Genomic DNA, 27,608 nt, shown 5'->3' with positions numbered 1-27,608 from the left:
TCAATAATCATACAGAAAAATGCAAATTAAAGCTACACGTCGATATCATTTGATCCATTGATTTGGCATTGATTAATAGTAGTCTTTTTGCAAATGGTGAAGCAAAACCTTTATCTTGTAGGCTTACCATAAATAATAAGAAGTAGTCAATTTTCTTAGGTAGTTTATCAGGGAAATTCTGATTAAAAAATAATGAAGTTTGGGTTCAAGTCATATAATTTGATAATTGCTGGGTAGAAACAGTTAAAAATGTAGCAGATTTAGTCATAGTCCATTTTTGCCTGTTGCATGAAAGTTACTTCAACTCCTAAGGTCAATTTTTAACAGAGAGAAGGATGTTCCATTCCTTTTTTTTTTTTTTTTTTAGTATAAAAGAGTATTGCATCTTATTTGCATCTATATATACTATATTTCATCTATTGACACAATCATGTTTTTCATAAATACATATATATGAACACACATATATGCACATGTACATACAGCTGCATTAAATTATGGTAAATGTTTCTTTAATGGTGAACCATTCTTACACATAAGGCAGACAAATCCACTTAAGTCTGAAAGAATTCTTTTTGGGGGTAGAAAAACTGCTCTAATTTTTTTTCCACTAACGTTTTACATAAAATTAATATAAATACTAGGGATATTTTTAATTATTTAGCCTTTTTGTACTTTCGTGGAAATTTATCCATTTTCTTTTTAAACTCAGTTTTTATGACATACTTGGGTATAGAAGTTTCTAACAATCTTCCTTATTTCCTTTCTAGTCGTCATTGATTCAATTGTTTTGTTTTGTATTTTGGCAATTTGATCTCATATTCCTTTCAAAAATTCTAATAGTTTATTGATTTTGTTTATATATTTTTTTGGTTTATAAGTTCACTAATCTTTTTTGTTTTAATTTTATTTGTTTCTTTTCTGCTTGTTTTTTTTTTTGGAGTAATTAATTCATTTTCCATTTTTAAAAATTGCATGCCCAATTAATAATTCCTTTCTTTTTCTACTTTTAATATAACTTCTTTTTGTGCTGATAATTTTCCTAATATTTAACCAGCCTTGCATTACTGGCATAAATCCTACCTGATCATAGTGTATTATCTTCAAGATAAGTTGTTGTAATCTCTTTGCTAATATTCCATTTTAAATTGTAACTTTTAAAGACATATATTTTTTCCTCCAAGGATTGTTTTAGCTGCATTTCATATTTTTGGTATGTTGCCTCACTCTTATCATTTTCTTTAGTATAATTTTAGCTGTTTCTATGACATTACTCACTCACTAATCTAGATATCATTACTCTATGCCATCTTGCCAATTTTCTCTGCTGCTGCCCCATATCTCCCCACTGGAAATTGTATTTCTAAGACCAGACTTTTAGAAATCACACTCCCAGTTGAAGGGGACATTAATCCATCCAGTTTCTGAATCCTTGTCCTGGGGCAGAGTCTTCTTGACTGGTGAGCAAGCACAAATTGAACCAGCCCACTGGTACAGCCATCCCCGACTCAGGCTATGCTTCATGTCACACTGAGCTATCTACCTGGGACATATTGCCATTTGCCCCGGCACTACTTTCCTTTCCACAGAACCTCTCTTTTCTACCTCCTATTCCAGGTATAGCAACCAAATCAATACTACTTCTTCTTCTTCTTTTTTTTGGGTCTAGAAAAGGCATTTCAGTTGTCCCTATGAATTCACTCATCATCCCATTTCCACACTACAAGTTCCTTCCTTCCTCATCTCTTCCTTTTATGCGTTATCTCTCCATCTCAGAAAGAAAGCTCCTCAAGGGAAGGAATGGTCTCACTTTTGTATTTGTACTACTAGCATTTAGCATATTTTCTGGCATACAGTGATGGCTTAATACATTTTCAATCATTTATTCATTTTATTCTTAAGCTTTTATTCCTATTTCCTTTATTGATTACCATCTTTGTTGCTTTATGGTTTCTGAAGGGTATTGAATATTTCTTCATTTTATATTACTTGGTATATTGAAATGAAAGAGGGGAGATGGGCTTCTATACAGTCATACTGGTTTAGAAGACGTGATACAAGGATACTCTCAAGGTCTCTCTGAAGAACTCTAATCGATTTTGAAACACAGGAGACATTGGCACAGGACTGCCCTGTATGGCTTCCCTGAATCAAAGAAGGTACACTGTGCTCTACAAGTGGAACAGAATTGCAGCATCTCAAAAGAAACATGAGATGTGCAGATTTAGAGACATCTCTATTCCAAGGGTTCATATGGGCTATTTATGCCTGACCTATGGCAGAAGCCTCTGAGCTTGTGTTGGTCTAATCAGCCACAGCTGACACACTGCACCTTGACCTCAACATAGTGATGTCATTTTGGTCCTCTTCAAGAATGAAGGACAACAATCATTGCTGTATATGACTTATTCTTACAAAATGATCAATATATATTGATCTTGTGCGCAAATTGACCTCCTGGGATAATTTTTAGTACAATTTTTTTAGACCAATGGATGGCTTTTTAAAAAAATACCATATAATAAAGTTCAGTTCATGCCTTCTAAACATGTACTACAAGAGGTATAGAAGTAGTATAACTATCTCGGCTATGAAATGTACATGAACTAGTAAGTAAAGCATATATTCCTCCTTAGTGACTGCAGCCCTCTTCCTCTTGGTAAAACGAAAATGAAATCTGGATTAAAAAAAAATCTATGAATTATTATCATTTATCCATGTTGTTCTCCTCCCCAGAGCCTCAGTGATTCACAGCAGGTAAAACCCACAACCTCCAATTTACAAACCCGTTCAGCAGAGCTTTGTTGCCATCATAACTTGGCAGACAAATACCATGATCTCCTCTGGCAACAAGATATCAAAAATACTTTCAAGTTTTACAGGCATGAGTTTGTGCTTCATTGGCAACTATCCCTTAAAGTCTCCCAAATGCAAGTCAATAAGTCATTACACTAATATGCAGAGCCTGCACACTGAAACTGTATGGATCATTTAAATAGCTAAATTATCTATGCTGTGCACTAATCCCAACTTTTAAAAATCCAATTAAGTGCCTTCTGAATAAATATTTCTAGATTTATAGTCTGTTTTTTCTACCTTAAATAAAAACCTGAATTTGGAGTCCCCAAGATTTGGCCAATGAGAATATGGGGCTAAAAATCCAAATCCAAATTTAAAAACAGAACTATAGAATTTTCATTTTGTAAGGAAACTGAAAGGTGTAGGGAAAAAAAGACATGACCATAGTAAGAAGAATAATTAATAGCAGACCTATGATGTGAAAGTAAGTCCTTTGGATTCAAATGATCAGCTAATCACAAAGTACTTCTCAAATTCTTATGATGTGTCAGGCACTGTGCTAACATTGCAGATAAAAAAAAAAGACATCAAGAGCTCACATTTTAACAGTGGAGATAAGATGTATGTAACTAGGTATATACAGGATATATACACGGTAGATGGAAGGCTCTGTGAGCTAGCAGAAACAGGAAGGACCTCCTACAGAAAGTAGAATTTGAACTGGGACCTGAAGGAAGTCAGAAGTGAGGAGGAGAGCACTTCAGATAGCCAGTAAAACGTCCAATTAAAGAGGTGAAGGGTCATGTGTGAGGATCAGCCATTAGGTCAGCATATATAGATCAAAGAGTATGTATGTAGAGGGGAGAGAAACAGAATAAGACTTGAAAGGCAGGAAGGAGCCAGATTATGAAGAGTTTTAAATGACAATCACTTTGGAAACTGAATGGAAGGTGGGTTAGTGTGGGGAGAGATTTGGGGCAGCAAGACCAATTAGAAGGTGCTACAACAGTCCAGACCAATATGACAAGGGCCTGAAACAGGGTGGCGGCTATGTGAGTGGAGAGAAGGGGATGTATAGAGATATTATGAATATGAAACAAAATTGGCAATTAATCGGCTATGTGAGAACTTGGATATGAGTGACTGAGCGTCAAGGACGACACACAAGGGGTAAGAGCCCTGGTTGACAAGAAGGTTGTAGTGCTCTTTACAGAAATATGAAAGGTGGGAAGACAGGAAGATTTTTTTGGGGAAGGTAATGAGACTTATTTTGGACCTGCTGCGTTTGAGATGCCAAGGATCCTCCAGTTGAAGATATCCAAAAAGCAGTTGGTGATGAAATATTGCAGCTTAAGAGTCATTTACACAGATTATAATTATATTAATTATAATAATTTACATAATTATAATTGAAGCTGATGAGATCACTATGAGGAAGACTAGAACAGCGCTCATGGGAGACACTCATAGTTGGTAGATATGAAATAGAAGAAGGACCAATTAAAGAGAGGGAGGAGTGGTCAGACATATAGAAGAAAAATCAGAAGAAAGCAATGCCATAAAAACCTAGAGAGGCAGGGGTATCTAGGAAGAAAGAGTGTGACTGTCAAATGCTGCAGAGATGTCAAGGACTTAAGAAAAGGTCACCAAATCTGGCAATTAAGAGTTCACTGGTAACTCCAGGGAGAGAAATTTTACTTAAGTGATGAGGTCAAAAGGCAGATGGCAGAAGGGCTGGAAGAGAGTGAGAGGAAACAGAGACACTTAGAATAACTTTTTCAAGGAGTTTAGGTGAGAAGGAGAGGAGAGATGTGGGACAAGTTACCAAGGATAGTAGAATCAAGTGAGTATTTTTTAAGGGTGAGGGAGACATAGACATAGAGACTTAGGTTTGCAGGAAGCCAGTAGAAGGGAGAAACTTTAGAAATAATGTGGGAATAACGTGGAGGTCATTTCTGGAAAAGATGGGAAAGGATGAGATTGGGGTGCATATAGAAAGGTTTGTCTTATTAAGGGGAAGGGCCACCTCTTTATTGTAGACCAGAGTGAATGAAGGGATAGTGGAAGAAGATATATGAGTGACATGAGATAAGGAGGAAGAAAAAGAGGAAGCTCTCAACAAATGTCCCCAATTTTTTTCAGTGAAGTTAAGGCAAAATTCTCAGCAGAAAGGGTAGGGTGAGGGAGGTTTGAAAAGGGATGAGCAAGTTGAGAACAGCCACTGTGATGTAGGTATCTGAACAGAGAGGAGTAGAATGACTGCCTTGCTGCAGTGAGGGACCAACTGAAATGAAGTAATTTTGTGGTGGACTTAATCAGGATGATTTTGTGATTTCCTTCAGTTCTGTTCAGTGGCACATGAATAGAAGTGAAGGAGGAAGATGGTCCAGAGTTGAGCTTTAATAAAATGTGATAGGTGAAAGAACAAGGGGGTCAGAGATTCGAGATCAGAGTTGAAGGTTCAACTCCTCAAGTATTCTAGGTAGGAAAGGGAAGAGAATATAGCTAGTATGGGGTGATGGCCTGGGAAAGAACTGAAGACAGAGAGAATGGAGGTCCCTGTGGTGACAAGGAGTGGCATTAAGGGTCAGAAGGCTAAGGGAAAAATGAAAGATCCTATCAGATATAGGAGTTTTGAAGTTCTTAAACATGGAAGTGAGACATTTGTGGTTGGTGGCATGATCAAAGGTATGACCATCTCTGTGTGTAGCTGAGGTAAAATAGGACATGGGAACTGAGAAGATTAAGGAACTGAGAAGTTAAGTTGTTTGAGAGAGTATCAGTATGTATGTTGAGATCTCCTGGTATGATGGCAAGAGTTGGGGAGGAAAGATTGTGAACCAGGCACTGAACTCATTGAGGAATGAAAGGATGTTCTGGGAGTTGATAGACAGCTATCTAGATTATGTAATAAATTTGCATAGTATGAATTTCAAAGGAGGAGAGCATGATGGTGGTAGGAGAGTCTGGAAGTGGCAATGGGGAATAGGGAGTATTTGGAGTTTCCCATCACAACAGTGAGTTGGAGGGTATTGTTGAAAGTACAACCAGTATAGAAAGGGTGGTGAGGGAAGTGGTATCATCCATCAGGTCTCAGTGAGTGTTAGAAGATGGAAGTGGTGAGAAAGGGAGGGCTTTAAGAGGAAAAGAAGTTTATTAATTGTGGATCAGGCATTTCAGAAGACACAGTAGAAAGGGAAGACAGATCTGGATTGGGACATGGGAGCTTTGCTTTGAATATGATGAAAGTAAGAGAGCGAGAAGCTAGAGTTGGGTAATGGGTTTTATATATTGGGAACTAGAGGTTCAGAAACTCTGGGATGGGGAGTTCATAAGAATGTAGGATTATGTTAACTTATGTTTACATAGCAGGAGTGAGATGAGCACTACTGAGCCTGAATTCTGTTTCTATATGGCATGGGATTTGGCTCCTTTCTTAAGTATATTAGCAACATAACAATTCTGAGGGATTGCTTGGCCCCATGACTGGATTATTTAAAAGGATTAATGACTGAGCCAGAAGGATCTGTCCCCTTTGGAAGCCTGTAGGTGAAATTGTAGAGAAAAACTCCATCTCTCTCTTCTCTTCTCTCTCTCTCCTTTCCCTCCCTTCTTCTCCCCCCTTCTCACCTTTCTTTCTCCTCACACCTCCCCCTCCTTTCTTTCCTTTCTCTCTTTCTCCCTCCCTTCTCTTTCCTTCCTTCTCTCTTTCTTCCTCTTTCCCTTCCTCTCCCCTACCCTTTTCCTCTCTATCTCCCTGTCTATCCTTCTGACTCTCAGTTCTACTTGGTTCAGAACCTACCTTTATCTGGACTTAAAGTGAGGAAAGGAGGGAACTTTGCTGTCCTCTCTGCCTGCAACACCTCACAGGCCTATGAGAACATATGCTGGCCTAGATGAAAGAATGAACCTCAAAATCCTGACTCTCTCTTTTGCTTTGTATCTCCTTTCCCAAGGACAGGAGATAGAAGGGCAGTCCTGAGAGACATCTGTTTAGAGGCTTGAAGTCTACTTTGTTAGTTGGAGAATTCCTAGACTAGTTTCCCCATAAAAGGTGATTTCTATAATCGCTTCTGGGAAAAAGACAGTGCTGCAAGTAGGATTTTAAAGCCAAAAGATTTAAAGATCTAGGTCTTGCTGGCCAATATATCTGGACTTGTAACTTTTCCAGACAGTGGAAACCCAAAATGAACAGGAAATATCCGTTGAACCACCCTATAAAGTTGTCTTTACCTCCGTGGAGTATATAATAGGAAGGCTGGTTACTGTTTCATGTTTTAAGTATTTGTCAATGTGTGGTTATGAGTCTTTTGTGTTTTAAGCATTTCTTTTGAGTGGAGGAAATAAATAGCTGTCTTATACTTTATATCTACTTTGCACACCAAGTATCTTTTGTAAAAGGCAATCTATTAATCCTTTTGTGAAGTCCTAGATGTGAGCTATACCTCAGTTTTACTTAAGAGATTTACCATAGAACTTGGCCGGAGGGAGATAAGCTATAGAAAATGAGAAACAGATCAATCCCTTTTCTTGGGGATCAAGTTCCCCTAAAAACTGAGCCTTGGGCTACTTGAACTCAGAGCCCCTTGTGGGAAGAGATGCTCCTTGGGACCCTGGCTTTATCTATGTAGAACCTTCAAAACTGCAAAGCATTTAACATAATTATGTCATCTGAGGCTCATTGTAACCCTATGTGGTAGGTATCAAAGGTATTATTTTCATTTTATGGAAAATGGAGGCTCAGATAACTTATGTGACATGCCTGTGGTCACACAGTTATTAAGTATAAGGGGCATTATTTGAATTCAGGTATTCCTGAGTTCAGGTTTATTATAGCACATTTAGTCTAGGTTTGTTTTCTAATCTTCTATACTGCCTCCTGTACTAGACCAGTTTTGTCCCATTCTGTATCCTTGAGGTCACATGTCACCTTTTGTAACCTTGAAATGTGTAGGCTTTTTTTTCTTTTTTTGCATGACTGTCTAAACAACACAAACCAGAAGATGGCTTTGATAATATTGTGGATATAGGTCAGTGTTGAATAATACAGGTTTGTTTTTTTCTGGACTTTCATATAACAACATTTTCTCTCCTTTATCACCACAGCAACTGGAGGTAATGTAGTGATATAAAACTCAGCAAAACTGATCTATAGTTTAAAATGGGTTTTCATTTGCCCATCAGTTATTTTCACACATGATACAAAAACTTATTGTGTCTATGATCACACATAACAAACAATCATAGGGTCTCAGAGTTGAAAGAGACTTCAGAGATTACCCAGCCCAACCTGAACCTGGAAAAAGATTCCTTCTATAACAACCCTAACAAGAGGCCATCTATGTCTCACTTGAGAGCTACCAGGGAAGGGAAACTCACTACCTCTTGAGTCAGCCCATTTTACTGTAAGGCAGCTTTAACTGCTAAGGATTTTCTTGGGTCAAATTCATTTTTATACAACGTCCGCTTATTGCATCGGGTTGTGCCCTCTAATGTCAAGAATAAATCTAACTCCTCTTGAACATGACATCCTATTAAACACCTGAAGACAGTTATCATGACCCCACTTCCCCGACTCTCCACTCTGTCAAACCTTCTCTTTGCTAAATGAAGCATAAGATAAAATAATGTTGGAATCAAACATCAGTTTTGTAATAAACAGATCCAATAAGTCATTTGTTTATGTTACTTCTTTAAAATTCTGGGTTCAAATCCAAGCTTGGATATTTAGCTAACTGTGTGACCCTGGGAAAGTCACTTAACCTTCACTTGTCTCAGTATCCTCATCTGTAAAGTGGGGATAAAGGTGACACCAACACCCAGGGTTATTATGAGGATAAAATGAGATAATGTTTATAAGGTGCTTTGAAAACCTTAAAGTGCTACCAAAATGCTAACTATTATGATGATGTGAAGGATGTATTTTTTTCTGTAGTGGTTTGATTCTGTATATGTACACTATGGGGAAGATGTAATCACGATTTACATTGTGCATGTCAGATATACTGTCCATGATAGTCTATGACTAATAGTAACTCTCAGGAGTGACTTTTGGTGGAGAGAGAGAGAGAGAAAGAGAGAGCGCGAGAGCGAGAAAGAGAGAGAGAATACTACATGGAAACTCCCATTGTGGTAGCTAAATGACCCTTACAATTTAACTGTGTATGTGTCTTGAAGGATGAACACTTCATTATTTGTGATTAAGAAGGCTTGGCCAAAGGTTTGATTACCACGTTTTTTGTGGGCTTGTTTTTTTTAAACCAAGGATTTCCATGTAAACTCCCTGTGGTTTTCTTGTCATCCCCAGTCACAAAAGAATGGTATTATTACCTCAGCACCTTCACTGTTTCTATCCACTCCTTTTGTTCACTTTCCCATTGATCCACTCGAATCCAGCTGGATGTCTCCAGGGCCAGTTGTACCATGGCGACCCGATGTTTTGCAGCTGCCAGATTTTTCTTTCCATAGCTGTCATTTACTGGGGAAATTATACCTTCAATCACCTGGTACTTTCCTTGGTAAGAAAAAGGAGAGATATTTTATCCATTTATGGATATACATAATGGGATTCTGAAATTTATGCAAGTGCCGAAAATCAATGTATCTATTTGTCAGTTTATAATGTTCAAAATCCTATTATGGGAGTATTAGCTCCATTAAACAACATTAAGAAAGAGCTGAATGAGTATATAAACTTCTTCTCCAACATTCATTTACAAAACAGAGAATCAAGCTAACGAAAAGTAAAGCTAGTGAATTCTGAATTCTAACAACTGTACCAAGACAGCAAATTGAATAGGGAAATGAAGAACTTGTTTACAAGCGGCATTCTTTTCTACCTACCTGCACAGTGAAGTGGATAGAGTACCAGACCTGGAGTCAGGAAGAGTTCAAATCCAGTCTCAGATACTAGCTGTTGGGCTCTGGGTAAGTCACTTAACCCTGTTTGCCTGTTTCCTCCTCTGTAGAATAAGTTGGAGAAGGAAGCAGCAAAACCACTCCAGTATGCTTGCCAAGAAAACCCCAAATTGAGTCATGAAGAATCAGACATGACTAAATGACTGAACAACAGTAACAACAAATTGCATGTTACTTAACGGGATCGTTTTGTTTTCGAATAGCAGTTATGTATGATTCCTTCGGCCCCAAACAGATAAGACTTTAGAAAAGGTATAGAGGCATGATATTGAAACCAAGCTAAGCATGGTATGCAATCCTCCCTGACTTTACCTGAAAAGCAGCTCCCTTTCCATCTGGGTAGCTACGTTAATGAAATATGAAAATAAATTTATCAACTGGAAAAATATGATTCAGTTGTAAACACTGTAAGAACTCACAAGTGAAGATAATATTCTAAGTTCAGAATAAGGGATGGCTCATTAAAAGTCAAAAAGTTAGATTCATTTTTTAAAATCAAAAAAGGGTTTCTTTCTCAGTTTCCCATGAAGAGTAATACTCATTAAAAGGTCTTGTACACTCTGGGCCTGGCCAAGGATGGGTCTTACAAAGCAGGGTATTGGCTAAGGCATCTTGAGGTATAACATATGTGCCTGGGCCCACTCAACTGATAGAGACTTGGCTGAAGTACAGGACTTTTCCATAAAAAGGAAGTCAACAACTGGAGAAGCAGCCTAATGTTATGGAAAGAACAATGGATTTGGAGTTAGAAGACTGGGTTTTGAATCTTATTTTTGCTATTTATGTGACTTCAGGATAATTACTTAAGTTTTTTGGATCTTGGCATTTTTATCTGAATAGATTCAGATGAAATGGTGTGGTGGCATAGTACCACGCTGCTGGTGGTAGGGGGACTGTCACTCTTATTTGCCTCTACTCATTCTGGGTAGGGTTCTTAGTCCTCCCCAGTCACTCCCCTGGCTCCTCCCGTTTGGCATGACTTTCTCCCCAGAATCTCCCTTAGTTCTTCCTCTGGAAGGAGTAGTTTTTTTTCAAACTGGGAAATAAGGGGAAGAAAAATGGCAGTCTTCCTTCTTCCAGTTTCAGCCTCCCCCTGGCCAAACTGCTAACTCATTTCCTAGAGAGAAAGATTCGAGTATTTTTGCTCTAGGAAGTTGCAAAAATGAATCAGTAATTCTCTTCCTATAGTTCTGAGCCCCCAGTCAGAAAATTCCTCTGGAAGAAATAAATGGCAGGTCTCTCTTCTCCTGGGCATTGCCATATTGTCTTTAATCTCTGTGTTTGTACAATGACACACAGGTGAGTAATGTGGTGATTAATTACATTTATCAGGAAAATCAGCAAAAAGAGAACTAAGCAGAAAAGTTAAAAAAACTTTAAGAAGCAGAGATAAATTTTGTGAATCAGGAACATGCTTTCCTGGTAAAGGAAAGGAAAGAAAGAAAAAAAATTAAAGGAATCACCCCATTTGTAGTTCACAGGAGTATTTCAGCAGCATTGACTATACCAATACTCCTCATCCATGATCAGCATCCACAGCCCTAGGCTTGGCATTCAGTTTGAGGCTCTCATGGATGGTGCTTGTACCCTCCCTTGCTTATACCCTAGCCTCCTAGTCTTCAATTCCACTATTTGTCAAGGCAGCTCCTGGGGTGCTACCTCCTTGGCACACTTGCTTCTTGGTACTGGGGTATTCTCTTGAGCCTTTCCCTGTACTCTTTTAGGACTGGAGGGACTACTCTGTCAAAATCTGAACCCCATGAGTCATAGGATCAGGCCATCTCTCTAGGGAAGCAAGAATAGGAACAACTGGGTGATTTCTACCCTGCTCAGAAGGCCTCCACTTTCAGCATCCGGATCTCAATCAATCAATCAACAAGCATTTACTTACTCTATGCCAGGTGCTAGAGATGTAAATACAAACAATACAGAATTACAATTAGATTATATTATAATTGGGTGACAAGTACACACACACACTACACAATATGTATATGTATGTATGCACATGTGTATATACATTATAAATACAAAGAGAATAATTACAAATAAATACAAAATAGTTAAATATAAGTTGGTTTGGGAGGAAGGGTACTAGCAGTGGGGGAGATCAGAAAAGGCTTCATGTAGAAGATGGTACTTGAGCTGTTTCTTGAAGGAAGAGGAGTCTATGAGGTAGAGGTGAGAAGGGAGTTCATTCTAGGCATGAGGGATGACTAGTGCAAAAGCATGGAGATGGGAGATGCAGTAACACGGTGGCCAGTTTGATTGTACTGTAGAATGTGGATGGAGAGTATTATTCACTGAGGCTAGAAAAAAAGGTTGGTGTCAGCTTGTGAAAAACTTCAAAAGAGAATAAATAAGAAAATTTATATTAACACATTTAATATATTTAAATAAATAAGAAAGAGAATAAGGGAGAATAAAGAGAATACTTTGCACTTTATCCTAAAGGCAATAGAGATCCACTAGAGTTAGCTGAGTAGGAGAATGACATGGTCACATCTGTGCTTAAGGGAAATCACTTTTTGGCAGCCAGTAAAGTAACAGGTGAAGGTCTCAGGTGAGGGATGATTAGGAGGAGGGAGATGTGTGAGTGGTCTTAGGAGAAAAGAAATCAGAAAAGCTTCTTTGGGGAATGAGACAAAGGAATCAATTAGAGAGGAATAAAAGGATTCCCTTACTGCAGCGAGAGTCCAGTTGGAGCTGAACAACATTAATTAATAAAGTACCTAGTCAGAATGTTTGACTTCTTCCAGCTCATTCTGGGCTCCAGCCTGTGGGCAAGGAAGGAAGGTGTGGATGGCAGGAGTAATCCGGAGCTGAAGTTTGGAAAGAGATGATGGTGACAGGAGAAAGAGGTGAAATAATTAGAGAGCAGAGGACATTGTAGTGATAAAATGGAGAACTGTGCAGCTGAGATTGGAAAGTAAAATCCAAGTACAGCTAATGGTCTTGGAAAGTGGAGGGACTGGAGGAGTAGAGGGACTATGAATCATAGTGAGGTCAAAGAATAGGTTTAGGAGCATTAGGCATAGGGAGAGATGGAATGATAGGAGGTTATAGTTAGATAGAAGAATGTCAAAATTTTCAATTAAAGAAGTAGAACACTTGTGAATTATGGTGAGATCCAGTGTGTGACCATTTCTATGTAGAGGTGAGGAGGAGTGAAGAATTATATCATGGAATTTAAGGATGCTGAGGAATTATGAAGCTGGAAGGAATGAGGGAGTATCAGTATGAATAGGTGCTGCATGGAAAACACAAAAAGGTTGGAACTCCGCTCCAAATTTTATTATCCTGTGATCCGCATGACCAGTCAAAAGAGTATTGAGAGGGTCGGAGGAAAACAACTTTTCCATGTAACTTGGTGAAGCCTATGGGCAATAAGAAAACCACTGGGATCAAAGGGCCGAGCCAGGACCAGGATCAAGGCCCAAAGCAACAAATCACATCTGAGAGAGCCCATAAAACTTGTCTGCGTTCAATCAGTGGACCTTGGAAGTGTATTTTTAAATGAGGGTTTGTGGGGTTAGATGCATTCACATGATTCCCTTGAGGCAGGAGGTGTTGGCTTGCTTACTCATTCTCTTGTAGAGGAGACAATAGTGTTAAGGTTTATTGAAAGAGGAAAGAAAGCTGACCAAAAATTAGTTAATTTTAAATCATTACAGAATACTAAAGAATCTTCTTAAACTTGGTGCCATCTAAGTTACTAAGAAAAATTGCTAAATAAGCACTAAAATGAAAGGGATATGACTTTTAAGGAGACTAGTTGAAAGCCTAGAACTGGGCTCTTAATCAAGGAATTCAACAAATGCTTATTATGTACAAAGTATTGTGCAAGGCCCTTGTGATACAAAGACGAAATAAGAAATAGAAGCTGTGCTTAAGGAGGCCTGTACGAGGGACGGTACATGTACACAAATAGCTACGAAAGAAATAGAATGTAGTACATACAAGAGGTACAAATAAAGCATATGAGAGATTCAAAGAGGATGGCATCACTTACGGCCAGGGAGATTAAAGAAGCCTTCATGGAAAATCTGGTGGCAATGAATCAGACCTTTAAGGGTATAAATATGTAAGAATTTTGTACATGTGGACTCTCTTGATACCCATACATGCTTTTCTGAGTTGTTTGCTACAAAGAGACCACATCTGATGATTCAGTTTTTCTTTCTGAGTCAGTCTGCTCTGAGAAAGCTATGGCTACTGTTAAAGCATTGAAATGAGCCAGATCAGTAAGAATAAACAAGCCAAAAACAGAGAAATAAAATCATGAAATAGTAAATCAAGAAAAACTCTATATCACTTCTTATTAACGTGTTTAGGGAAGCAATAGATTGCTTGTGATGATAATAATTTAGATAATGGGTAGGCACATATTTTAAATGAACATTAACAGTATTAGGCACCTATTGGGACTTCAGTTTCCTAGTTTATGATACAAGGAGTCTGAAATAGAGATGATCTCTTATGCCCCTTCCAGATATATAGGCCTTACAACAAATATGTTTCTGCCAAAGAGTTTTCCAAACTCTCAGATAGTAAGGACCTTGAGATCTAGATTTTATGGTGTCAATGTCCTGTAGAGTCCTATTTGTTCCTAGGGCATAAGCCTCTCTCTCAGTTCAGTCAATGGCTCTCAGGAAGCTTAACCCCTTTACCCCACCCCCTTCCTTACCTCTTCATCCCTTGTCAGAATCCAGCAATAATGCAATAAGCTGCTCCAAGCATACCAGCTAGTCATATTAACCCCTATTTCAGTTTTTTTCTGGTCTAGAATATGGCATTGTTCACTTAGTCACCTCTTTTTTATTTTATTAGAATTCTCTCCGTCTCTCTGAGAACAAAGAGTGCCAATCAAGGTGGAATAAAATTGGTGGTTAGTTCATGCACCAAATGAAAGGATAGATGCCTCAATTTCCTCATCTATAAATTGAGGATTTTAAGCTCCAGATTTATGATCTTTTTTTTTTCCTTGTTAGTTCCTGATAGACTTTTCTAACATTTCCCAATAGATCAACTGCTCTAGATCCAGTAGACCCTGGCAGCCTTTCTGACTTCCTAAAGGTTCTGGTCTCAGGTGAGACCAAGAGTCTCTCAATTAAGGGCACAGGTCCTAGGAATATATCAATCAGGGTTTTACTTTCAAGTCTTTCTCCAAGAGGACTATAATCCAAGTTGTAGAGGCCAGCTCAGATCTTTTTGAAAAGAACTTCATCTTTACTGCTAGAACTATCTAGTCTGTTTGACTGACTGACCTATTTTAAGATACTGAATAATTAAAAACAATGATGTCCAGTTATACAGGATATCCCCAAAAGTCTTAGTGCAGTTTCAAGCTTTGGGGAATGGAGAAAAAGTAATCAGGAATCAGGTGCCAAAGATCACTGAACCCAGAGAGCAAAGCAGGGTCAGTAACAACATCCTCCACCCTGCAACAAAGGACCATGGCACCCCTCTCTCTACTCAGTGAACTTCAATGGCTCCCTATTACCTCCAGGGTCAAACAGAAATTTGGCTGACATGTAAAATACTTTTCAATCTGCCTTTTCAGCCTCTTTATATATATGATTCTTTCATTTTATAATTCTTCTAAACTGACCTTTTTTACCTTCTGTTACATGTCTTTTAGTGGACACTCCCTGAAGCTTGTAATCACTTGCCCCTCACCTCTGCCCTTTAGGATCTGTTGTTTTCTGCAGTTTGCAGCTTGAACACCACCTTCTACACCAGAACTGCACAATACTTTTTGCGGGCTGCAGGTTGTGCAGGCCTGTTCTACACAAAGTCTTTCCAGATCAGCCCAGCTGCTAGTGTCCTACTAAAATTGCATGCATTTTTTGTTATGCAATTACTTGCATTTGTTTTGTATAAATACCATGTATCTTTATATATTGCCTCTGACAGAACAAATATAAATTCCTTGAGGGCAGGAACTGCCTCATTTTTGTCTCTGTATCTTCAGCACCTAGCACAGTATATAGTACAAATATTGATTAAGCTAGCTTGCTTAATTCAGAGCTCTGAATCTCTATAAAATTACTTGGCATAAAATTAGAATCTGCTACTAGAAACCTGAACAAATTGATTGATTTCTGCCAGCACTTTAAAAGGATTCTTTTAGCATTCAAAAACAGTCCTACAGTCTCATATTCCTCTGAGGCAATGGCTTAATAACATTTTGGACTATAAAGATCTCATTATTTTCACAAAGTATGCCTCAGCACATTTATATCACCCTATTATTACAAATTACTATAAATATTTAAAACAAAACTACACTTGTCAAAACAATTGAGAAAAATGTTTTGTAACATTACTGCTTTTATATTTTGCATTATAATGTATTCTAATGTTCAAAGTCTGGTAATTTGTAATGTGTTGTCCAGTTGTTAATGTGAATTAATGAGGCTTTGCCAGATTTTAAATGACTTTGATCAGTGGTCTTCACAGTGAAGTGACTTTGGAACTGCTTTTGCAATCATCATTAACAAAGAAATCCACATTACTACTGTATATACTGTAGGGTCTAATGTAATACAATATTCTAACAGAAATTTTGAACAGTCATAAGTTATATGTGAAAGAATAATAAGTGGCTCAAGGACTAAGGGTTGAATATAATTCTCTCTTATTATACTCTACTACTATTACAATTTTCTATGTAAAAGAGATAAAACTATAGCTTGAGATTTTCTATTTAGGAAAATTAAAATAGGGATTTATTTTTTATATAGCATGTAATATTAATTTTTAATTTTGATCCTTAAATTCTTGTCTTAATGGATTGTTCAAGAGTTGATAACATAGGTGCATGAAAAGTGGCTAATCAACCAGCCAACATAGTTGTTAATTGCCTATTCTGAGTAAGGCACCATGCTGGGTGTTGAGGATAATACAAGGAAACATAGGGTACCTCACCTGCCAGAAATCATCATGTATTTGTTTAATCAGGGAAAAGCTCTAGGAAGGAGTTAGGATTTACTATGGACCATAGGGGATAGGTAAGCTCCTTATAGAGAAGCAGGAGAGTAAGGGATCAAGGGGAGGGATGAAGAGGCACAAGGAACTCTGAGTGGGAACTCTTTTGAAGAAAACTACAAAGGTGTGCTTCATCTTTTTGGAAGGATAGGTGAGGCCTTAAGTGCCAGGTTAAGAAGTAGGAACTTTATCCCATAGGCCAGATGTGCACAGCTTGGCAGTAGGTAGGGGCTAAAATTAAAACAGGCTAAACTTCTTTTGACTGCATATAGGTTTTTAGTAGCTCACTTTTCAAGCAATGGTATAATTAATGATTAAACTATTTTGCAAATAAGCCATATTAAAAAAGGGAAATCTCAATTAATATCAATTAATTACTAAAGATTTTTATTTATCAAAAAATTGCTCCTCTCAGACGAGACAGACTAATGATGGTTGGTTGCTGTGGGTCACATGACAAACAGGAGATCACATGCAGTGACAACCCATCTGTCAAGTTACATGATGGGCACAATTGTGATTTGTAGAAGGCAGGGCAAGTGGGGCAGGGACAAAGCATTCGTTACAACTTTGCTTCCTTTCATATCCTCTACACATTTTTTGTGGGCCTCCTGAAATCCTTTGGTGGGCTGCAAGTGACCTGCATGCCATATATACGGCATGCCATATGTATGGCAGGTACAGGCCCGCCATGGGAAATTATAATGCTAATAAAATTAAAGATCTTCCCTACCCACTAATGGGATTGCCTGTTAAAGGAAGTTTGATTAGGGGAGATTTGTTGGAAGGCCAACAAATTAATTTTTTGTTAATTAAATTAACCTTTTGTTAATGAGGCACTGGTTCTCAAAGGTTGTGATGCCCTCTGTCTCTGAAAAGTGTATATATATATTATGTGGTAAGGTTTTGTTTTGGGGCTTACTCAATGGAAGTGTTTGTTTGGCCAGATGAGACTCTGGGCAGCCACTAAGGAGCCTACTGGCTTTGAAAACCCAGATGTTGGTGCTTCTCTCTCTGGTAACTATGTATGTATGGTAAGAGAGTTAGTTATCTGTCTGTTGATCTGTGATGAATGTATTGCTTACTGTCAGGCAACTGGAATCCCTGTCTGTTGATTTTGATTTCTCTGTATTTTCTCTAAAGTTCAGGGTGCTGACATTTCCCCCTGAACTAAGTGAATGATACATGTGCTTGATTAAAGTGATTGTTGACTCCTCAAAAGTTGCTTTCCTTTTAGAAAAGCAGATCTAAGAACGTGTGATAGCAGGCCCTCCTGTGCACATTGGGGTCCTTGCTTTTAAAGTAATGGAAAGCCAAAGTAGGTTGCTCTCTATCTTTTGTATATGTCGAATGCTTTCCCACTTCAATGTTTTTAATTGTACTCTACAACTAGCATACTACTTTCCTCCCAAGACTTTTTGTTTTTGGAAATAATCAGAGTTAAATGACTTGCCCAGGGTCACACTGCTAGTAAGTGTCTGAGGATAGATTTGAACTCAGGTCCCTCAGATTCTAGGGCCAGTGCTCCATCCCCTGTGATACACAGCTGTCCCCCAAAACTAACTTTTGAAACCTTATCCTTTAAAGCCCAACTCAAATGCTATCTTTTCGTGAAGCTTCAAGACCTTCATCCAGAAATGATCTTGTCTTCCTTGATCTGTACCTCTCCTCATATTCTAGTCTGTAATGATGTAGAGGTACTTTATTCTAGCATAGGTGTGGTTGCACCTTCTCTAGTAGATTGTGAGCACCATAAAAGCAAGGATTAAATGACATGATGAAAGAAGTGTTTTAAGACTAATTTATCAGCATAGTGAAGGATGAATTGGAGAAGAGCAAAATTGGGAGGAGGAAGGCCAATAAGAGGACATCATAGTAATCTGGTTTGGGTGGTGGTGGTGATAAGAGACTCGACTAACAGAAAAACCATAGAAGTGGACATGCAAAATGGACCTTGTTAATCGACATGCAAGAGTGAGAGAAAGATGTAAAAAAAATTTCAAAGGGAAAATAAACAGGGTAAAATCAGAGGACCTGGGTTCAAATCCCAGCTCTCCCACTAGCTTTCTATGTGACCTTGGGCCAGACACCTGAGCTCTTTCAGCTTTTGGTTATAGCATTTGAACTTGAAGATCTTTAAAATCCCTTCCTACTCTAAATCTACAGGATTGCAACTGTAGACCATGGTGAAGTAGATAAGATTTATACTCTAAATGTGGCATTGAAATAATATATTAAAGAGAGAACATTACAGAAACCAAGGATGAGGATAAGCATGGATGAATGACGGAAGGTCAATTAAATGTATTCTGGCTTGAGTGAGGCACATGAGGGGCAGCAAAACAAAGATAGGACATTAATAATGGTATCAACTCCAAACAGATCTACAAAGCTCCTTCCTGCCGAGGAAAGGTAAGTTTCCTAGAAGGTGAGGTAAGATGACTTGATTTGCTTTTCTTTTTGTCCCTCTGTCTTCTTTCCTCCTGACCATCCTCCCTGCACAGGACTCTAGGAACTGGGACCATGGAGTCAAAAATCTATCCAAAAAATAAATGAACCAGCTGGTGCTATAAATAATCTAACAAATAAACAAGCTATGGCATTAAATAAATAATGAAGATCAAAGTTGCAACCAGGCAGCTAGGCGTCACAGCAGATGGAAGACTGGAGTTGGGTTCAGGAAAACCTGAGTTCAAATCCATCCTTAGACATATGCTTAGTTGTATGACATTGTGCAAGTCATTTACCCTCTGTCTGCCTCAGTTTCTTCATCTATAAAAAGGTGATAATAGCACCCAGCTCCCAGGGTTCTTGTAAAGATAAAATGAGATACTATTTGTGAAGTGTTGCAAACCTGAAAACACTATGTAAATGCTAATTATTATTGTCATCATTATTATTGTTAATAATGTTAATATATATAAATATAAATAAATATATATTATAGATGTTAAAGTATATATGTTAAATAATGTTAAAATAAACTTGGCTCTAAAATCAAGCATGAATGAAAGGAATCTAGCTGATACTTGAAAGTTTAGTTCTAATTATGCATATTTTTCTATTTTTATTTCCTTTTTTTTTTTTTTTTACTGTTTAAGGAATTTTTATTAAAGCAAGAATTTTATAATCCAAATTATATTCCTTTGCTCAGCTATCAATTCTGTTATCTAAAACAGTGGTGATATTCCGAGCTTTTCCACGGTAAAGAATTATAAAATTAAAGAAAAGAATGCTTTAAATTTTTGTACTGTGCTTAAAATTCTTTTCCCCCTAGTTTTTATGTATTTTACTATGGGGGGGTTGTTTTTTCTTTGTTTTTAAATCAATAAGCAATCTAGGACTAGTATTAAATTTGTTAGGCCTGGTATTTGCTCAGCACATCAGGTTCAAAGTTTCCTTTCCTTTTTTTATTTATTTTATATTTTGCAATGCTTTTTTCACAATATTTAAGTTTTACAATGTTTACATATTTTTCTTCAGTGAAGCAGAGGTCCCATTTCATGGTCCCTTTAATTTTCTTTGGTAGATTTATATACAAAGTTTTACATTTCTCAAGCCAAAAATTTACTTACTCTAAATCAATTAGCTGGCCTAACTTTTTGTGGTGACAAATGAACGGAAACCAAGTAGCTATTCATTTGTTGGGAAATGAATGAGTAAACTGGATTTATTGATGAAAAAGAATGTTATTATGCTATAAAAAAGAAAAATAAGAGAGATTCAGAGGAACAAGGGAAAATTTATATGAACTGATGTGGAGTGAAGGTAGAGCTAGGATAGCAACATGTAATAATTACAGTAGCAGAAACAAAAACAATAATCAAAGGCTAATGCAATGATCAATCTTGGACTTGCAAAATCAGTCAATAAACAAGTACCAGGCTCAATGCTAGGTGTTGCAGATATAAAGATAACAATAAATTAGTCTCCAGCCTCAATGAAGGAACTTACAGTCTATTAGAAGAACAACACATTATGTAGATATCACATATATACAATGTAGACATAAGACAATTTTGTCAGCCAAGACAGAGCACAAAGGGATCAGGAAAAGCTTCATCTAGGAGGTGGCATTTGATCTGAACTTCAAAGGAAGCTTGGAAATCTAGGAGGAGAAGATGAATGTGGAAATTTATTCCAGGGATCAGGGACAGCCTGTGACTATGAGGACAAAAAATGAAACAAATAAACATGCCTAAAGTCATAAATAAAATTAAAAAAATAATTAGCTCATTTCTTGTCCTCCTCTATATGCCCATAGTGCTGATGGGGTGCTTGGTTGCATGTGCTTGGGCCTCAATTCTAAAATCACATTTCTCTTTAAAAATCACATTTGCCCCTAGCCTCAAAACACTGTCCCAGGAAGTTTCTCCCCAGCTCAAGGACACAGCCTGCCCCAGCAACAACCCTTATCTCCCTTCCTGCTATAGTAGCCAGCTGCCCCTACAGAACTCATTAGTTTGAACCATCTGTGTAATGAGTGAACTGCCTGTGTGCTGGGTCATAACGACATTTGCTACTCACTGACCAATCATGTATCCTAGACTTAGACATACGTATACTACCTTACATTTACCTTGTCTGACAAGACACTGATGAGAGCAACCTGGTATTTCTGAGCCAGTCCAGACCGCTGGTTGACTTAGTGACATTTCAGGTCTAAAACCACACCTCCAGGTAGCCCCACCTTGGGCTATTTCCCAATGAATTTTGGATCAGATACCTGTGCGGTAGATACCAAAAGTGCATGTTCCTTTAGGAACCGGCCAGTTCTTAACCACTCCCTAATCCCACTCCAAAACACCTAGTTAGCATACTTGGCACAAGTGCTATTATAGAATATCCTATATAAACTTTCCCTGTACCCCTCTAAGGTTACAGGTTCCCTAAACTCTTGCCTGCTGTAATGAATCTTTACCTTGACCTCAACAATGCTTGAGTCCATGAACTCTTCTCCAGACCACCAGCCCCTGGTACCCTGGTCTTTGTAGGGGTCTCACACCCCCCTTCCAGCCCTCATCAGTACTTTTAATGAGGTTTCCATCTATTTCAAAGAGCTTCACCCTTGGCTTTGCATCACTGAGTGCGAGAAGAAAAATAGATCCAGTTTCGATCAATTAAACTTGAAGCAAAAGATAAACTGTCTAGAATCACTATTAGTCCTAGTAGAACCAGAGCTCAGTTTCTTTCAAGCCTATTCATTTTGTGTGTTTCTTTCAAATGCTCCTCAGTGTCCTCTGAAATTGTTTCTCTTCTGTGTTGATTTTCCTTTAGTTTTTCTCATTTCTCTCTGTACATGGATTTTGTCTTTGAACTAACTTAGATGCCACATACAGAATATAAAGACTCCTCAGGTCTTTGGAATTATTATTATTTTTTTAATGGACATGATGTCTTTTGTGTGGGGGTGTTTATTTCTTTCATTTCCAAATGTCTTGTTTTCTTTTGTGTGCAGTTTCTGAAAACATGGCAAAGAATAAACAGATTTCCCTCTTATTTAATAGTTTTAAACTTCCTTTTTGATCTTTCATAAAAGGATCTTTAGTACTCTTTGCTATTTCTCTCCTGTCACAAACAATTTTGTGTTTTTCCTCTCAAACATTTGGCTTTGGACAATTTAAAATCTTTGTGCTTTTAAAATTATTAAACAGTCTTTATTGCTAGGCTACAATCTCTATGAAGGAAGGTGTCATATCTTATTTAACTCCGAATCTCTTTCAGTGCCTACTTTAGTGTTCTGTATACCTTAGACCTTTAATGAATATTTGTTGTTTCACTGGCGTATGCTAGAGAGAAATGGGTTAATTAAGATTTGGCATTTTGCATATTTCTTGAGGTCAGAGAGAAGTCACTCACTCCATTGTATTTCCCAGGTTTAGATTTTCCATGAGACTTAATGCCTGTGGAGAATGGAAACATATCAGGAAATGCAGAGTCTGATGGGAAGAGACTTTGGGGCTGGAGAAGATGATAACTGTGTGGAGAGAGTCTGCCAATGGTACCAGTCATAAACCTTGAGATACTGGTCTAATCCTGAGAATCCATACAGATTCACCACAGAGAAAAACTAGAAAATTAGGGGGAGTGGGATGGGAGGAAAGGCAGAGATTAGATTCTAATCTTTCATTAAGAAAACCCCAAATGGAGTTATGAAAAGTAGGATAAGACACAACTGATAAATGACTGTACTGATGTGTTGATCAACTTCTCCTCCTCCCTGCCCCCCATACTGTTTACCCATCATAAGTCCCAAAACCCTTGATGGAGTGTGAGCCATATCAGTTAGTGATTCATTGAGGAGGCCATACCTCCTATTAGAATCAGATGGGGGAATATGGAAAATGATTTTTAATAACCAATATCTTGGAGACCCAGAGCTTCCCCAGTCTCCTTCTTCCAAAGTCCTGACTTTAAGTTCAGTTTTCTTCAGAAGGACCTTACTGATAATGAGATTGCTTTGACTCTCCTGGTCAGCCCCCACCAAAGCTTGCACGTAATTTAATCTAAAGTAGGTAAGCCCACTGTGTTCTACTCAAGCTTGGATGGAGACAGATTCTTTTATCTAGATAGTCCAAGGTTGGAAATGGTCTGGTAAAGAGATATTTTATCTGTCCAGGGGTAGAATGATGATGGAATAACATCAGCCCCTGTTAAAAGGGTATATCGACTGTACACCCTAACCCCAAAGTGAGCTCAGTTCCAAACTGGCTCCTGTGCATGGATGTATGCATGCTGCCTGCCCACCTTGAGAAAAAATAAACACAGATATAACCTAAAAAAACCCAACTGTGCTGAACCTTGGGAATGCGTGAAATTTTCTCCATGCTTTGCTAATTATTTTGATCCCAATTAAATATTTTACTTTTAAATTATTGCACTTTCTTGGTCAATCAGCAAGGAGCAAATTGAGTTCAGGTAAATTTGGAGGTACCCAGATAAACTGATATAGGGGTTTGAGTCAATTGAACTACATTTATTTTCCAAAATATTCTACAATGAGAAAAATATTTAATGTGAACCCAGTTGAGTAACATAGTCCACAGATGAAATGAATAGAAATTCATTTAGTTGGAGCCTTAAGATATTAAGTTCCCTTACTATATTAAAAACTTACAATGATCCTCTAGTTTTCCAAAGTTTCCTTTTAATTATTTAGCTCATTCTTTCCCCCCCTTCTACATGTAATATAGAATATTCTCCCCTTCAAATTAAGTATTAAAAACATCTGAATAACTTCCAAATCATAGGGCCTCCTGATTTTTAAAAGCTCTTGATTTTCTAAAAGACCAATGCTCACATGAGCTACTTGATCCTTCACTGTTGCTATTATGTACTGCTCACCTTTAGTCTAATCATACAGAGAATGGAGAGAGAAAAAGGAAGGTGGTAAAGTTATATTCAGTGTATATACTACTGGTTTGCAACTGTGCTTTTAAGGATAACATTATCACAAAGAGTAGATTAAATGAATTTCAGTTCTGGGTCACTATAATGTTAATGCAAAGTTAAAGATCTTCCCTGCCCATTAATAGGCCTCAGGTGGAGCATGTTAAGGTGAGCTTGAATAGGGGAGGCTTATTTTGTCCAAGACCCATACCTTTTGTTAATTTCTAAAGAGTTAAAGATCTTCCCCACACAAGGGAAGCTTGATTAAGGCGATTTGTTTTGTAGGAAGGCCCACATTTCTATTGGGCACTGGGTCAGAGGGTGGTGCCCTCTAGCTCTGAAAAGTCTATAAGTACTCTGAGGTGAAATTTTACTTTGGGCTTACTCATTGAAAGTGTTTGCTGGAGCAGAGGAGCCTATAGGCAGCTGCTAAGGAGCCCCCTGGCTTTGAAAATCTAGATGTTGGTGCTTCTCTCTCTGGTAACAATGTATGTATATGCTGGTCAGACAGTTGGATCTGCCTGTTGATCTGTGATGTGTGTACTGTTTATGGACAGACAGTTGGAAGCCCTGTCTTTTGGTCTCTATTTCTTTGCTTGTATTTTCTCTGTTGGTGAACGTAATTAAAGAAGATTGTGGATGACCCCCTTCCCCCCCACCAAGTTGCTTTCCTTTTAGAAAATCAGATCTAAGAACCTGTGCAGCAGGCCCTCCTGTGTATGCTGGGGTGCTTACTGTTACAGTCACTCAACTCTGGATTCAAATAAACCACCCAATTCAATTTGGGAATATTTTGCAAGATAAATGTTCTTCAGTTTGCTTGAGCCTGCAACCTAGAGGAGCCAGAAACTTCAAAAATCATCTGAACTTGTTTAATAGAAGGTTTATTGGAAAGAAAGTTGAATTTAATTATCATCTTTACCTTTAAATTCTATACATTAATCCTATGAGCTCTTATTATAAATGACTGAGGTTTTCCAATAAGTAGCTTTTCAGGTGTTTAATCACTTTCCTGTGCCTAGTATATTGTAAGCATTTAATGAATGCTTGTTGACTGTTGTTGACTGATTTCCCTCTTCCTAACCACACTGTGTACCAGGGGTGGGGAAACTGCAGCTTCGAGGTCACATGTGGCCCTCTAGGTTCTCAAGTTGGGCCCTTTAACTGAATCCAAACTTCACAGAACAAATCCCCTTAATAAAAGGATTTGTTCTGTAAAACCTGGACTCAGTCAAAAGGTTGCACCCAAGTACCTAGACAGCCATATGTGGCCTTGAGGCTGCTGGTTCCCCACCCTTGCTCTATATCATCTTCTTTGATTGGTCCTGAAAATGTAATGACCTTATTGATCCAAGGCAAGATATTTTCCTTTCATCAGACATCAATATTTCCATTAAATATGATAAGAAGACAAGTAGATGTGTAGATCTGAGAGGAAAGGTATTTTGTTAATACTGAATGCCTTCCATTGTAAGACCTATTTTTGAAATTCAGGTGAGAACCGACTTTCCTCCTTTTGCATGCCAGTGAACTCTGATGATGTGCTAACATCCTCGTCATTTTTCAATAAAATTTTTCAATGTACTTATTATTACACTGAAGGACACAATCTAAGATCTGCTACAGATTCTGGAAAATAGGTCATCATTAAGTTAAATGCTGCACTACACTTACAGAGCATAATTTTATGGACAAAATTAAAACAAAATTAAAAAGCTTCCTTTTCTACTTAGTAAGACGAAATGTTGCTGAATAATCAGTACATCCTTTAATTCTTCACTTGCACTGCATGGGTCATCAAGATAATATACTTGGTGTTAATATTGGTGTTTATGTAAAATAGGGCCTATGGACCATTTCTAGACCAACTAGTCTGAGTCTGAATCTGATGCATTTACATTATAACATTACCAAGGCTGATAGGTAGCAGAAGACTGTGATGGTGGATTTTAAGATGGGTTTTGATAACAATATGAGCATGTCATATTATTTTTTATTGATTTGTAGAAGGACCAGTTCTCATCACTAAATCCAAAATTATATAGTTGACAAAAAAACCTGTTCTAATGCCAAAAAGTTGTGAATTCTATTAATATGAAATATATCTTAAGAATATGACACGTACTCATGGATTATGGGTTCCTTTTATATTAATTTCAATGGTATACCATAGATGAGGCTAAAACAAAACAAAAATAAAAACAAAACAAAACAAAACAACCCTTGCATCAAAAGCTTTTAAAGTTTTCCCACTCACTAGCACATAATACTTGTTACCTAATCCTTAGGAGCTACTAATTTTGGAGTTGGTGATGGGAACTGGTTCACTGGAATATCTGAACACCCCTGGTACACCTCTATTTTTAAAAGAAACCTTCTTTTGAGCCCTTTCAGGTCCTACAGTTTCTGTGCTCATACAATAAGGGCTTCTTAGGAATATGGGAATGCTCTTGTCTTGCCCTGATCAAACAAGGTCTCTGTTTTTATTTATTTATTTATTTTTATAGGTCAAGGTCTCTGTTTTTAACACCATGTTAGCTCATGGTGAGTTAAGTCCCTTCTTCTCCAATACCAGAATAGTGTTTATCTTATTCAAGTCAGCACCTCCTACTGAGTAGTGGGGTTTGGAAGGGATCCCTAGTTTAATCCTCTCTTCTTTCAGTCTTCATACCTTCCTCTGGATATGACCCTCCGCTGGCCAAGTAAAGAGCTCTGGGTGGGACTGCTTCACAAAGACCTCAAATGAGAGGAAAGGGGGTTGAAACAACAATGTCAAGCATAGACACTAGTTCAGAGAGAGATTTTTTAGTCTTCCTAAAGTCAACGAGTAAAGTTTTCCCTGATCTTCCCCCAACCTCATCTTTCCCTCACTGAATTTCTCTCAAAACTCTTGACCTTTCCTCCATACTTACTACTTTTTGTATGCAGGTATTAGCTCCTTTACTGCACTGCCAGTTTCTTTAGGGGTCAGATTGTATTTTATATTTTTATCCTCAGCACCTAGTACAGTGTCTTGAAAATAATAGCTACTGATGTTTGTTGTTTATTATATTTCTTGATGTTTAATCTTTATTGGATTGAGTTGTTGAATTCAGTGATGGAAGATCATTCCCCCTATTCGTAGGGGATAGAGATAGGAACTGGACTGCTATTTTATTGGTATAAGGAACTCCCATGTAAGGAAACTACTTTTACTAATATGTCAGCAACTTTGCTGCAATTTAATAGTTTTAGAAAGCTCTGAATTGCCCAGGTTACAAAACCAAAATACGTTAAAGATGGGATCTGAAGCCACGTAGGGTTTCCTGGCTTTAAGGCCAGCTCTCTTGGCTGCTATACCATGAATAGTTAATAAAGACCAGTTATAGTTCCTGATGAATAAGCCAAAAGTTAAGTTTGCTCATTACTCAAAAATGGATTTAGGTGACTTGGATTCTGGTTCCTTCTCTCCCATCAATTAATTGTATGCTATTGATCAAGTAGGTTAACCTTAGCTTAAGAAGTCCCTGGTA

General features: G+C 37.8%; 1 protein-coding gene across 3 annotated transcripts in view; it reads right to left on the bottom strand.

The window, feature by feature from the left end:
• Positions 1 to 27,608, bottom strand: part of NMNAT3 (nicotinamide nucleotide adenylyltransferase 3) — a 144,235-nt gene that overhangs the window by 12,503 nt on the left and 104,124 nt on the right. For all 3 annotated transcript variants that reach the window (XM_072613515.1, XM_072613514.1, XM_072613512.1), the window contains one exon: positions 9,130 to 9,313. In XM_072613515.1, coding sequence (XP_072469616.1) covers positions 9,130 to 9,313 — 184 coding nt within the window. The remainder of the gene's footprint in view (positions 1 to 9,129; positions 9,314 to 27,608) is intronic.

This window comes from Notamacropus eugenii, chromosome 5 (genome assembly GCF_028372415.1).
Source record: "Notamacropus eugenii isolate mMacEug1 chromosome 5, mMacEug1.pri_v2, whole genome shotgun sequence".
Classification (NCBI taxonomy): Eukaryota; Metazoa; Chordata; class Mammalia; order Diprotodontia; family Macropodidae; genus Notamacropus; species Notamacropus eugenii.
Note: the sequence above shows the minus strand (reverse complement) of the source record. Positions and strands in the feature narration are given on the sequence as shown.